This window comes from Syngnathoides biaculeatus, chromosome 9, assembly GCF_019802595.1.
Source record: "Syngnathoides biaculeatus isolate LvHL_M chromosome 9, ASM1980259v1, whole genome shotgun sequence".
Classification (NCBI taxonomy): domain Eukaryota; kingdom Metazoa; phylum Chordata; class Actinopteri; order Syngnathiformes; family Syngnathidae; genus Syngnathoides; species Syngnathoides biaculeatus.
In genome coordinates, this window is record NC_084648.1 from 20,295,808 (window position 1) to 20,309,241 (window position 13,434).

A 13,434-nucleotide genomic window follows, 5' to 3' on the forward strand; every position below is an offset into this window, starting at 1 on the left:
CACCTGCAAAGTTGCAGATGAAAAGATGTTTTCCGGGTATGATGCAAGATAGAGTAAAGTACTGCCCAACCTTACCGGTGCCAGTGTCGGGACAAAACAAATTTGGTCAATGTTCTTTATTTTTTTTTTTTTTCACAAATCAATACGTGGTCAGTTCCCACAAGGGTCTGCTGTTTTGACAAATTACTGGCCAAGCTATAGTGTTGAAAATTTCTCTTTCTTGCTGCACATTCAGCGTGGGTCAGCATTAACAGATCCAAACCCTCCGTGGTTTTTCGGGCTCATTTGGAGGGTAAAGCACAGATTCCTCGGCTTTCGTACCGGCAGCATGTCCGTCACTCGCCAACCAGTTCGTCCTTTGCCGTGTCCCTTCTTGACATGACTCGACTTGCTGCGTATTCTGCGCCGTCTGTTAGTCATCCTCTCGTCTCTTTGAAAGCCTCCAACCTCAAAGCACCCCAACCTGTTTGGTTTAGCGGGTCCTCCGAATGTTTTCCTGCACAGTTTTATTGCCGTCACCTGCCTGCTGCTTTCTGCGCCATCATTAAATCCGCTCTTGTCCGTCTCCTCTTCCCCAGCACTCCGAAGAGAACTTCAATCCCAACTGTTCCTTCTGGAGTTACTCCAAGCGCACCATGACAGGGTTTTGGTCCACGCAGGACTGTCGCCTGCTGGCCACCAATCGCAGCCACACCAGCTGCTCCTGCACTCACCTCACCAGCTTTGCCGTGCTCATGGCCCACATGGAGGTCAAGGTAGGCGTCGCATCGGGTCGGGCCGGCCGGCTTGATTCTGTAATGAATCATGACGCCATTTGATTTGCGGGCGACGCGGCCTGCAGTCGCATATCTTATAAAGGGAGGACAGGGATTGGGAATGGAACCGCAACATCTGGCAAATGGATTGAGAACTCTCGAGACTCCGATACTTAGTTATCGTACTTTGGAAAGTTTTACAAGTGATTTGACAACCTCTACTAAGATGTCCTCATCTCAATGAGATGTGACTATTGAAGTTAGCAAAAAGCGGGAGCTTCTGTCGGTTTTTGAGCCGTTCATTTGGTACTTGGTCTTTCAGGGGCACTGACTTAAACCACTATCACGTCACAATTATACAAAACCGCGATATGACACCCTAATGCAATATTTCAGAACACAACGATTTCAAGAAAACACATCAAACACACTAGATTCGGAGATTATTAAATGTATTGCTGTGTGCAGGTCATTACGGACCCATTCCACGTCAATCAGAGAACGGAAAAATCCGATGTCGTTGAGGGCTAGCCAAAATTTTATTTTTTATTTTATTTTTTTTTTTAAACCTTTTAGGTTACATTGGCCACCACAACTGAACAGAACTGAAGGTACTGAACAGATCAGATTGGATGGAAGAAAAAAACAACACCGGAAGCACCGCAGTCCAAAGACATGTCCTGTAATTAAGACCTTAGACTGTTGGAAATCAGTTTGATGATGCGCATTAAAATTCCGTTTCCAAATGTCCCCTGCTGGTATTTAAACAGAATAGATTCGATTGTATGAAAATGTCTTATTCAGGTGAATTTTTCATAATAAGGTATCTGGCATAAAAACCAAGGTCGTCACCAAGGCGTACTCTTTCACGAAAATTTGAGACGACGGAGAAGGTTTTCTTGTCTATTCCCACAACGGTTAGCAAGCGGATTAGGGGTGAACCTTTGGCGCAGTGTGCGTGCATTCTTGTCTTCTATTAAAAATAAGCTGCCGCGCATATGGACTCACGCCGTCTCAGCCAGAGGACGAGCGTTCTTTCAAAGAGAGGTCACTGTCAGGGCCGGCTTCCTCGGCGGCCGTATGCGAACGCAGCGGGCGGCTTCCAGAAGTCTATCGATCACGCCGCCGCCGGCTCTCGGGACACTGATAGATAGAGACGGAACACCTGTGCAGCGCGTTCCCAACGCCCTGACTCCGAACGCTCAATGACACACAGCCAGACTGCCTATGGAAACTGGGGGAATATCCGTTTTGCGCTTGTGTTGTTCACAGAAAGCGGACAGCATTCACGACCTGCTCCTGGATGTGATCACCTGGGTGGGCATCCTGCTGTCCCTGGTCTGCCTGCTCATCTGCATCTTCACCTTCTGCTTTTTCCGCGGACTGCAGAGCGACCGCAACACCATCCACAAGAACCTCTGCATCAGCCTCTTCATTGCTGAGTCGCTCTTCCTGGTCGGAATCAACAGAGCGGACCAGCCGGTAAGAAAAGGGACGCCATACGGTTGGGAACCGGCGGGCAAGACCGCTGCTGACCTCGCTCGGCCACACATTTGCACACAGACTCCGTTATCGTGGATTTTATGGATTCGTAACGGTAACTTGTTCCGGACCGGATATTTTACCACTTTCATGAAGTTATGTCAGACAAATGACTTTGGGCGTTTGAGGTGAGCTTATTTTTGTGTTGAATACCTTTGATAGCGTGTATTTATTGACGGTATCATTCCCAATTGTCACATTCCCAATGTGATACATTCAGCCCACAGTCTGCCGTATATTTGTTTTGCATAGCATGCAGGGAACCGGATCGCACACATACTGGCGTGAAAGGAGAGTGAAAAATGAGCTGGCGAACTGGGCTCAGTGCCTGGCTCAAGGGTACCTCCGCAGTATTCAGGATGCAGACGAGCATCTCTCCAATAACCATTCCACAGTCTATCCTGAAAGCGGGATTCAAACTGCGGTTCCAAAGCCCAACAAATGAGCTACGGCTGCCATGTACAGTTGCCGAAATTCAATTTGAAAGCCCAATAACGCCAATTTCATTTTAATCGTGAACCACCAGAAGGGGCACAAAAATATGACACAAAATGTAAAAAAATTGAAACCAAGGAAATCCATCAATTAATCAAAGCAGCATGACAGCGTTTTTGTAAACCGTGTAAAGCGACTTAACATCAACAAAGCGCACGTGCCGTATTCGCCATCTAGCTGGGGTGGCGAAGCTTTCGTATTTTGGCCCAGAAGTTGCAATCTACACAATCTTGGACACACACACCTGTGTAGCGATGGCTTCATATCAGGTCGGAATTATTCTTCTCAGTCAAATTACCAAAACGTATTTATAATGCCAAGTTGGCTCATTTGAGAACAATGCATGTTAAAAAAAAAAAAAAAAAATGTGTGGCCGCTCTCGCTTCCGTGTACGTTTTTTTTCAATCATAGTTAATGAATGCGAGTTTGTGTGAAACCAGGGGTCATTTCTTTAAATATTGGCATTTGTATTGACTACAAGTTGGAAAGATCGATGGATTCCGGCAAAGCTTAACGTGTGGCCGAACACGTTTCCGCATTCACAAGCCGTCCTGATTGAGAACAGATCCAGCAACAAAGTATTTGTACGCGTCCAGACTTTTATACACTTTCTAACTTTTCCGTGTAAATGTCGACAACTTACACACCAGATCCACGTGTAGACAGGACAAGCGGAAGTGAATTAACGGTCCAATTTCTTACCAGCGAAAGCATCAACTTTGGCATGAAATACGGGTCCTCTAAGCCGAATATATCAAATTTTTCCTCGTACCGGCGTTTATTGTCACCTTCTAAATGTCTGACGGTGTCGGACAAGACTCTGGGCGTCGCGCTATAAGACATATTTCCGTGTCGTCTCCGACCGACTTAGCATTGAGCAACGCTTAGCTTGACTGGCAATATGGCGACGTAAACAAAAGTCACGTGATTTGATGACGTAGGTGCACGAGCTCTATATGCACATGACTGCGTTGCCTTTGCATGGAATAATGTGCCGCCGCCGCCGCCGCCGCTGCTTGAGTCCTGATTCACTTGCTTCCAAGAGTCATTCCCCCTCAGGATGGTATGAATATATACATTTTTTTTTAACCCAAAAATCCATTTGTTCTGCCAAGTATCTTTATACATGAAATGCAGTTCGTCCTACATTTTACAAGCTGCTCTATGCAGCCTAACCAGACACGTTTTGCCAATGCCGTTTTCATGTGTAAATTGAGGATGTTTGAGATGTAAAACGATACATACGTAACGTGTAAGTGAGACCTATGCGGGAGCCTGCTCGTCTCGTTATATTCATATAAAACCTGAGAATGTGGGTTCACATCAAATAACCCGAGATCACGTTGAAGAGCATTATTGTGGGTCACCATGTCAGCGCGGAGTCTTTGCGTGGGCTCGGTTGTATTGGTGCAGTTGATTAGCGACGGCTGAGGCCGGCCGAGCCTCCGCCGATCTCAGTTGACCCGGCCGACGCGATCGCGATTGCTCGGATTTGGACTGTAGGTTCGTTTGCCGTTGCCAGTACGTGCAGCGGCTTTTTTCTAACGCTCATTATCCAACTGTTCATTTTCCCAACCTCTTATCCTCACAAGGGTCGCGGATTGCTGGAGGCCCTCCCACCTGTCTTTGCGCAGAAGGCGGGCTAACCCTGAACTTGTTGCCAGCCAATCCCAGGGCAAGGCATGGTAGTCTTTTTACTGCCGCAGAGAGGAAATAAAAACACGTTTTCACCTTTTTAGCGGCTCATGAACTGAAACCGTACAAGACTTCAGCTGATCTTTAACCATTTCACATTAGCGGATCTGTTTTATGAACAAAATATGAGATGCAAAACAATAGTAAATCTCTCATGTTTGTCATTTGCTGCCAGTGGTTTAGCTCCAACAGAACAAACGACGAAATCAACCAAAAATAGCTTCATTCAAAGTCACAAAGAAATCCAAGTTAACTAAAATCAAAACATGGAAAATGAAATTTGACAACAATGGACCAACATGGACTAAAAGAACGCCATGAACCAAAAATCTAAACAAATTGCGGAGACAACGAGGCACACGTGGACTAGACGGGGGAGCTGAATGGTAGACGAGGAAACAAAAACAAAACAAAAACCCGACAGGCAAGATAACGTTGAACTTTCGTCACAAGAAAACCAAACAAAATATTAATTGCATCATTTGCGCTGGTTTTGAGAATTTGCTGTTGGTATCTGATTTTTAGATGCAGGACATAATTACAAAACGTTCTCAAAGCAAAAAAAAAAACAAAACTGAAATAAAGCTCAAGATTCTTGTCCCACCGGTACATATTTTTACTACACTAATCATGAATAATATTTTTAATTGTTATATGTCAGTGTTTGCAACCCATTTTCCTGCTGTTGCGTGGTCACAACCCACTTTTGTAGAAGGAATAAGCATTTTTTGGGGGGATTTAAAAATAGGTTCTGAAAACATCAACATACATACATATATATATTTTTTTATATTATATATATTATTATTATATATTTTTTTAATGTTTTTTTTTTTTTTTTTTATGAGTTTGACATGGATTGAAAAGCGGGTTGCCTGGCATGTTTCCCGCGAGCCAGATGCTGGGCTTCCGCATTTGTTTACAGAATATACTTGTGACTCGATCACAATTGAGTAACATTTGTTGTTGTTTATCTGATATTGTATTCCATGCAGGAACTCGGTACGCTTCTGGACTCGAATGGGGAAAAAAAATGTGAATATTAACGCAACCAATGTATTTCTTTTTTTTTTTTTTTTTTTACTGGCTGTCAGCAACCCACTTTTGAGTTTGGACCCGCCTTTTTTTACGTTATTTTTATAAGATATGATCAAGAACACGAGTGGACAGTGCATCCTTTTTTTCAGCATCCGTGCGTTGCACATCAATCGACTGAAAACAAACAAACAAAATGCCCTTACGGGAAAAGCGGCGACGGCGCAAGCTCGAGTCATATTTTTGTGGTCAGTGTCGCACTGGCAGACTTTGTGGTCCAAGGTTATGGAAGGTACGCTCTGTTGTGAATTCCCACCTGCCCAAAAAAAAACACCCGGAAATAACAGAACGCGCGCGGCGGTTGATTCGGTTTTCGAACAAATCTGTTTTCGAACCGCCTTCTAGAACGGATTGCGGCCGAGAACCGAGGCTCTACTGTAAATATGTGCCGCTATGTGTAATGTGATCACATTTTCAATAGTTGCTACAATTCGCTGTGTAAAATTCATCGTCTGTGCCACCAGGCAGGGTTACTTCAGGTCAGAACCGGACATCTAGCCAATTGCAGTTACGCTTTCCTAGTCACGTGACGTCACATACGAAGAAAGCGGAACTGGATTGGCTGTACATTCGCTTCTGACCTGTAGTAACCCTGCCTGGTGGTGCAGACGGTGAATTTCAGACAGCGAATTGTGTCCGGTTGAATTGTTAACATTGAAAAGTTACACTGAAATACAATTATTGAAAATGTGATCGGTTTACATGTCGAGTTCAAATCCTGGTGGCACATATTTACTTCCATCCCAGGTGGTCCGTGGAGATTGTGACTGAAAGAAGGGGGTTCATTCCTCCAAGCGAGGTCACCCAAACGTGCAACTTTCCGTACCGCTATAATAAACTTGTGTGCTTTCCAAACATTTGCTGATGGGCCGCCTGTCCGGTGTGACATTCTGAGCACTCCCGGTGCCGAAAAGTCTCCCTGTGATTAATGCGCATGCGCGTGTATTTTGTGAACTTCCGGCCCGTCTCAAACATCCCCATCCATGCTTCGACGTGTGCCATTCGACAACTTGTCGCCGAGTGTTCGTGTTCGCTGTGGACGTCTCGGAAAGACGAACACAGCGAACGTACATGTATGTGTAGATCTTTTTTATCAACTTTTGTTTTGAGGTTAGGTTATAACGTATGTGAGCTCCCTCCTTGTAGGAGAAGGGGAACTCTGAGACCGGGGGATTTCCCAGTAAGCGTCTGCTACGTACCCAGAGTTGCATGCGGACTCATCACAAGGAGACTTTTCAGCACGGGGGAGCGCTCAGACCGTCACACGGGCCTGCCGTCTTTTAACACGTCCTCAGTGTAAGTTTGGAGCTCGCCAGGCTTCTACCGTAGTTGTCAACAGGAGGGAGGAGAACGTGTTTGGATTTGGACTTTGGGTGGCGTGCTCCTTTGCGGAAGCGAACCGTCGCCGCCGCCGTGCATGGGTGCGTGCTTCTTTGCGCTCTCTGGTTAATTACCGCCGGCTACCGGTTGACCTCCATTAACGTCTTCAGCGTCACTTTGCTTGTAGCCGGTTAAGCCAGCAAATCCATCAGGAACACCCAATGACTCCGCATAAGCAGCACACCTTTTTCCTGGTTTTTTTTTTTTTTAATAGACCAGCGTGGGTCTTTGTGTGTGTGTAAGAAGACGGGGGGGGGGGGGGGGGGAACGTGGCGTCATTAGAAATGGAAATGAGCGACTCCCTGGTTCCCTAATCTCATTGTCTGTCAGACGTGAGGTAATTGTCTCCCTCTGCAAGCGCTTTTCATTATAAAAAGTCGCACTTTGCGCGAGTCTTTAGATCGCCATGGAAATGCTGGCCCCAAATCTCCCAGATCATCCTGGCGTCTGCCTCTTTTCTCGAGCGCCACTCTTTTCTTTTCTTTTCTTTTCTTTTCTTTTCTTTTTTCTCCCTGCCCTATTGCCTCGATTGTTACTGCCGTTTTCGACTCCTTTTCACTTTGCGAGTTCTCATCGACGCTGCGCTCTTTTTGATTTTTTTTGTATACATATCTGCTCACACCGGTCTTTTTAAACGCCTTCTGCCTCTCAAACTCATTTCACGTTTTCAACATCTGTCGGGACGCGCTGTCGACCGCAATGTGTGTGTGTGTGTGTGTTTTTTTTTTTTTAATGCTCCTTCGGTGGCGCGCTTAGCACAAATCGTGCCATTATTTGTGTTTTCCTATTTAAGAATTCACAAAGTTATGCTGAGCGTAGGTTTTGTTCAAAAATTTGAAGGATCTTTTTTTTTTTTCTTTTTAAGGACTAAAGTTCCACAATGTGAATATATCTGTTTGAAAACTTACATTTTGCAGACATTTCTTCCAATCATTGTGTATATTTTGTAATTATCTGTAATTAGTAGAAAGTTAGCCTATTTTTGTATTCATGCAAATGCCTTGACGATCCAAAACTGTACTAGTAAATGATGATTTGTGTCTATAATAGTGTTTTGTGGAAATGTGTTTTTTTTTTTATTATTATTATTACCCCTCCAAGTGCAACGTATCATTTGTAAGTCGGCCATTTTTGGGGAGTGCTTTGCTCAAGCGGTTGCCAAGTTTGCCTTGCTTGAAAAGTCGTCATTTTCTGTTTAATTATTTGGGGAAAAATGTTGATTTCTGTCCAGGGAATGTGCTTGGAATATGCTGTAATAATGTTTTTTTTTTTACATACATGGAAGGATTTGCATTCAGTAGTATTATTAAACCATAGTTTAGCCCACACGACATTAAAATATCAAAATCTATAATGTATGTGCAAAATTCAGCAGTTTATATTTTTGCAAAGGGAGGCATCATTTCCGGACAGCGTCGCTGCTGTACTCAAAGTGCTAGAACTGGTCTTGTAGCTCTTATATTTGTTTACAGTTTTATTCATGACAGGTAGGTTGACCTGTCCTCGATGTTAAATGATTTATTTTTAATGATATGCAACAAATTAACGCAAACTGCACTGAAACGATCAACACATCGAGTGTCGCGGTTACTGCACGACGGCCATCTTGTGGAATGTTTACCGAGGTGCCTGCAAGCTTTCCTGGTTGTGGTTCTATTGCTGGAACATGGAACTTGGCTAGCGACCAATCCGGGATGCGCCCCGCTTCTGGCCCAAAGTCCAAAAATGAGATATTCTCCGTCTCAGCCAGAACCCTCATGAGGAAAAGCGGAAGAGAAAATAGACGTCAATTTAATGCTCAACTTTAGAGATGTTAATCATTTTATTTGCCAGACATAAATGTGTTCATTTTTATTCCAACGCGCACTATTTTGTATGTATGTAACATCAAAATGTTTATTTTTGCCTTTTTTTTTTTTTTTTTGGCTAAACTTTGTGTTTCGATGACAAAAATAATTTGGGCTCTTCTTCGCCGTGTGCTGTAAATCAACTGCGGCGGCGCCAGCTCGGCGCCTCAATTTTGTCACTTTTTTTTTTTTCTCAGAAGTTGTCGACGTGGAGCGACGGCGCCGCTATTAGTGGCGCCTCGGAGCGATTCCATTGTCTGTAATTGTCGTGAAAATGCGCGGCGAATGTGTTTTTCTATCGAGCCCGCCTTCGACTCTCCTGTCGCTTCCATGACCGGAAAGCCGACTTCCGGAGCCTCACAGTTTGATTTACATGCTAAAATGTTGCTTCAGAAACGTGTGACAGCCAAAGTTGTTGTTTTTTATTTTTTTTTTTTACTTTTTTAAAACTGAGTGTGAAGCCATGATGTTGAATATCGAGTTGATTTATTTCAAGCCGCTCCTGTTTTTCCTCACCAGATTGCCTGCGCAGTGTTTGCGGCCCTGCTCCATTTCTTCTTCTTGGCAGCCTTCACCTGGATGTTCCTGGAAGGGGTGCAGCTATACATCATGCTGGTGGAGGTGTTTGAGAGCGAGCACTCCCGCACGAAGTACTTCTACTTGGCAGGGTACGGCGTGCCCGCTGTCATCGTGGCCGTCTCCGCCGCCGTGGACTACAGGAGCTACGGCACCGACCGAGTGTAAGCGATACGGCGGGCGGCGGAGGGAGGAGGGGAGGGGAGGGGAGGCGGGCGGACCTGCTGTCGTTTTGGCCGCGGCGCTGGATTCTGCACGCGCTTGAGAAGTGTCGCTACAGGGAGGGCGAGACGGGCAAGATGCAGCGAAGGATGTCAAAAGAGGGGCGCGGACAAGCACGACTGCCTGCAACCGTGTGGGAACGTCGGCCGGTTGTGGACGCGACGCTCGGCCTCTTTGCGCGGCGCCGCATTTATTCCCGGGGGGGGGGGGGGGGGTCGTCAACGTACGCGACGACGTGATAACGCACGCTCGACTGAGCCGCGGGCGGAACGGAATCCGAGGGAGAGGGCGGCCGACCCCTCATTCGGAAGAAGCATATGCGTGCGCCACATGCGAGAGTCGAGCTCATGAAAGTTTCAGCGTGTGCGACCCGTGCCGGGGAAAAGAGCTCGCCGCTTTATTCATGAGGGGCCGCTGCGCTCGCTGGCCACACCGTTATAGGAAGCTGCACGTTACGATGACATACAACATCACATCCTATTTAGTGACATTCGCTGTCAGCGTGATGCCGTGCAGCTGTACGCAACTCCAGTTACAACCACAATCATAAACAATGCTAAAAACTACGCACTAATAAATAAATAACTGTAATTTCTTGAAAATAATGCGCAAATCTTTCCAAAAGGTTATTAGAGGGCAGTATATTTAGGTATGGACGAAAAATACAATCACAGAGTGGTGAAAAATACATGCATACACATGTTGATATGATATTTGATGTCTTATGTTACACATTTCTATTCATCACGGTAATGTGCGCCCCCAACCTGAGCTCTACGACCTCCTCGGGGAACTTGCATTTTCCGATTGTTAGCGTAGCACGTTTGTTGCAATTGCACCAAACCTCAGAAACAACTGCCCGTGAGTTTGCTTTCATTTAAACTTAAACAAAAAATGTCGACTACAACGGCTAGTTGTGCAGCTGCTTTTAAAAGAAATGTCATCACTCGTGCCGACGACGCCGCCAATTCGGAAGCAGCGGCGCAGTCCGAAACAACAATAGCGCGCCTCGATGGCTTCAGGTGGGCATCAAAATAACGTGAGCGCAAACTACATAGTACGAGCGTCATGGGGCAAAAAAAAAAAAACAAAACAAAAAAAAAACAGGAGCGCGCACATAATTGAAATTCTCGCTTTTAAAAAAATGTTCCCATGACGCTCGTTCCTACGTAGTTTTAAGCTCACGTTGTTTCGATAGCCACCTGACGCTAAATTGAAAGCGAACGGAGGGTGAGAGGCTGCGCTCCGGAACCAAAACTTTTGTTTCCTCACAAACGCCACGGGTGGCTCAGAGGATGACATGATGTGGGAGCGAAATTGGACCGCTGTTCACGATTCAACGGAGGAAGCACCGGAACTGGACCAAGTCATCGATGATGAGTTCCACAGAGATGCACCAAATGTAGCCACCATGGATATTTTTCATATTGAAGATGAGTCAGATGCTTCTTTGGAAGTCTTGGCCAAGGATGTGTAATGCAGGGGAAAAACTGCACGATGCACAAATGTTTTATGCACTAATATTTCATGCAAAAAGTGTTTGTCAAGCAGTGTTAAATAGTTTATTTATTTAAGACTGTGATATGTGTTATCTATGGTATTAGTAAAATGTGATGCCATCATTGAGCATTTATTTTAGTTGGTTGAGGGATTCTGTTCTGACAATTACTTGTCCTGTTGCCTGTCCCGAGATGGTATTACAACTACATCAGCCCATGCACAAAGATTCTTATTAATGATTGTTGTACGGGACAGTTTTTTGAAAAACAATACAAGTACTGTACAAAGTAAGTAAGTACAAACCTAACATAATACAAATGCAGATAATTCCCAATATTTTGAGCACATGGCTAGCAGAAAATTGGTGGTGCGCATTGTACATTGGTAGAAAGGTTTTCCTGGGTGTTTTTTTTTTTTTTTTTGGGGGGGGGGGGTCAACTTTGGGGGTGCGCATTATACTTGAGGACGCATTATACTCGAGAAATTACGCTAACAAACAAATGGCAATAAACCTGCTTAATTCAGCACATCCCATTTCAGCCATCTACAGAAATGCCAGGAAAAAAGATCAAACGACGTGAGAAGTTGAGGACTGGCTCTCAAACAATCAGTTTGGACACAATAACAGTCCAGGAAAAATAACATTTTTCCTATGATTCAAAGGAAAAATTACAATAAAAGAAAACATGATTTTGATGTGAATGTGATCCACATCCACAAAAAAAAGCCAGAAAATAACATAGGCTAATATTCATGCCAGGGAAGCAGTTGTTACGTAACTTTGTAAAGATGGACCACTCCGGAACATTCAATCCTCCATTTTAACAGAGGGAAAAGATCCGATCGCACCGGCAGAAGATTTAAAGTGGACCCTCGCGATTCGTGGGGGGTGGATAGGGACAGGGCTGGACCCTGAATAGCCAAAATCTGAAGCCAATGGTGTATCATTTTGGGGCTTCACTGAATACACTAAACGGGACTTTTCACTCAAACTTGAACGTGGAGGCTTTTAATTGGCCCGGCTCTGAAAACGCAGCGCACGCATCTGATTGTGATGCAGCGGGAAATGGAAGGGGGCGAGCGTGGATCTTGCATCTTTCAACCTTGACGCGTTTATGTTAAACATTTAAAATCTCCTCTCCTAAATAAGTGCGTCCACACAGGCAGCGAACAATGACAGCACATTAGAAAGCTGTTAAATGATTCACATTTTCGCTCCGCTGCTCCCGAGACCGTTGGCGGAGTTGAGCTCCTCGCTCCCTGGAAGTTGGGCAAGCGGGGGAAGGCTCCGATCCGATGTTGAAGGTGCACCGACCGATGCCACTTACCTCAATATTTCATCTCTTCATCAATAAAACATGAATCTGCTTGCCGGGCTCCAGATGAACGTTGACTCCGCGTACTATTGCGGGTCAGCTTTTATAGACGATTCCTTTTTGTCGCACAATTATGGAAAATGGACGGAGGGATGAAGTAAACAAATAAAAAAACGCAGATTACTACAAAAGGCTGCGGCGTCTCATCGCAAACCAGCAAGCTTCAGAACTATTTCGGAGTTATAATCATATCTTTGAAGCTGTCAATTGATCACAAGGCCTCAATTCAACGAGCATCAAACCACCTCCAAAACGCGATTCGTCGTCCAAATCAAACTCGGCACGAGCTCAAAATAGGACTCGGGTTGCTTCACAAGTTCAAGTGTCAATAACAACAAACGGGATTTATTGACTGCGCTGAAAATGATTTCATGAAATGCTGACAAAAATGGCGTTCTTCACCTCACCAGACACTTTATTAGGGACCACTGAACTATCAAAAAAGATCCAGTTTATTATGAATATACGCAATTATAATGTACAACAGTCCTAAACATTTCACTGCATTCATTTAGAAATATGATTATTGTTTGCGGTGGTAGCGATGTGTAACTGCACTGGATCACGCATCTTATTGAGCCACAACGGATAAAGTCTACACACCCCTGCTGAAACGTCCGTGCTCAGTTGATATGAATGAATGAGACGGGTCAGTAATTTCAATATTTTTGCAACGTGCTCTATAACGTGCACAACAAATCTATTTTCTTTGTGAAGCTTGAAATTGCCCTTTTGTGTTTTAATAGAAATTTCAGCCATATTCTAAATGGCTAATTGTTGATACAGCTCTTGAAGTTGTGCCCAATTATTTCGTGTAAAGTTTCAACGTCCGTCCCTTCACGTAAACCTGATTGATTGCACAATAAATCCAGCTACGGTTGTGGTAAAGTAGCTTTTGGAGAAGCAAAAAAATGAGTTATGCGACTCATTTATCAAGCGCCGCCTCGAAAA

General features: G+C 44.7%; 1 protein-coding gene and 1 long non-coding RNA gene across 3 annotated transcripts in view; one reads left to right on the plus strand and one right to left on the minus strand.

Moving 5' to 3' along the window:
* The window catches only part of adgrl3.1 (adhesion G protein-coupled receptor L3.1), a 139,618-nt gene that overhangs the window by 103,304 nt on the left and 22,880 nt on the right, over positions 1 to 13,434 (plus strand). For both annotated transcript variants that reach the window (XM_061831132.1, XM_061831133.1), the window contains 3 exons: positions 579 to 755; positions 2,028 to 2,237; positions 9,329 to 9,549. In XM_061831132.1, coding sequence (XP_061687116.1) covers positions 579 to 755; positions 2,028 to 2,237; positions 9,329 to 9,549 — 608 coding nt within the window. The remainder of the gene's footprint in view (positions 1 to 578; positions 756 to 2,027; positions 2,238 to 9,328; positions 9,550 to 13,434) is intronic.
* LOC133506723 (uncharacterized) lies at positions 701 to 11,351 on the minus strand. The gene is made up of 6 exons (XR_009796587.1): positions 9,607 to 11,351; positions 9,326 to 9,531; positions 8,584 to 8,716; positions 2,069 to 2,207; positions 1,764 to 1,989; positions 701 to 792 (listed from the first exon to the last, which is right to left on the minus strand). It is a non-coding gene; the product is annotated as an uncharacterized LOC133506723 (long non-coding RNA).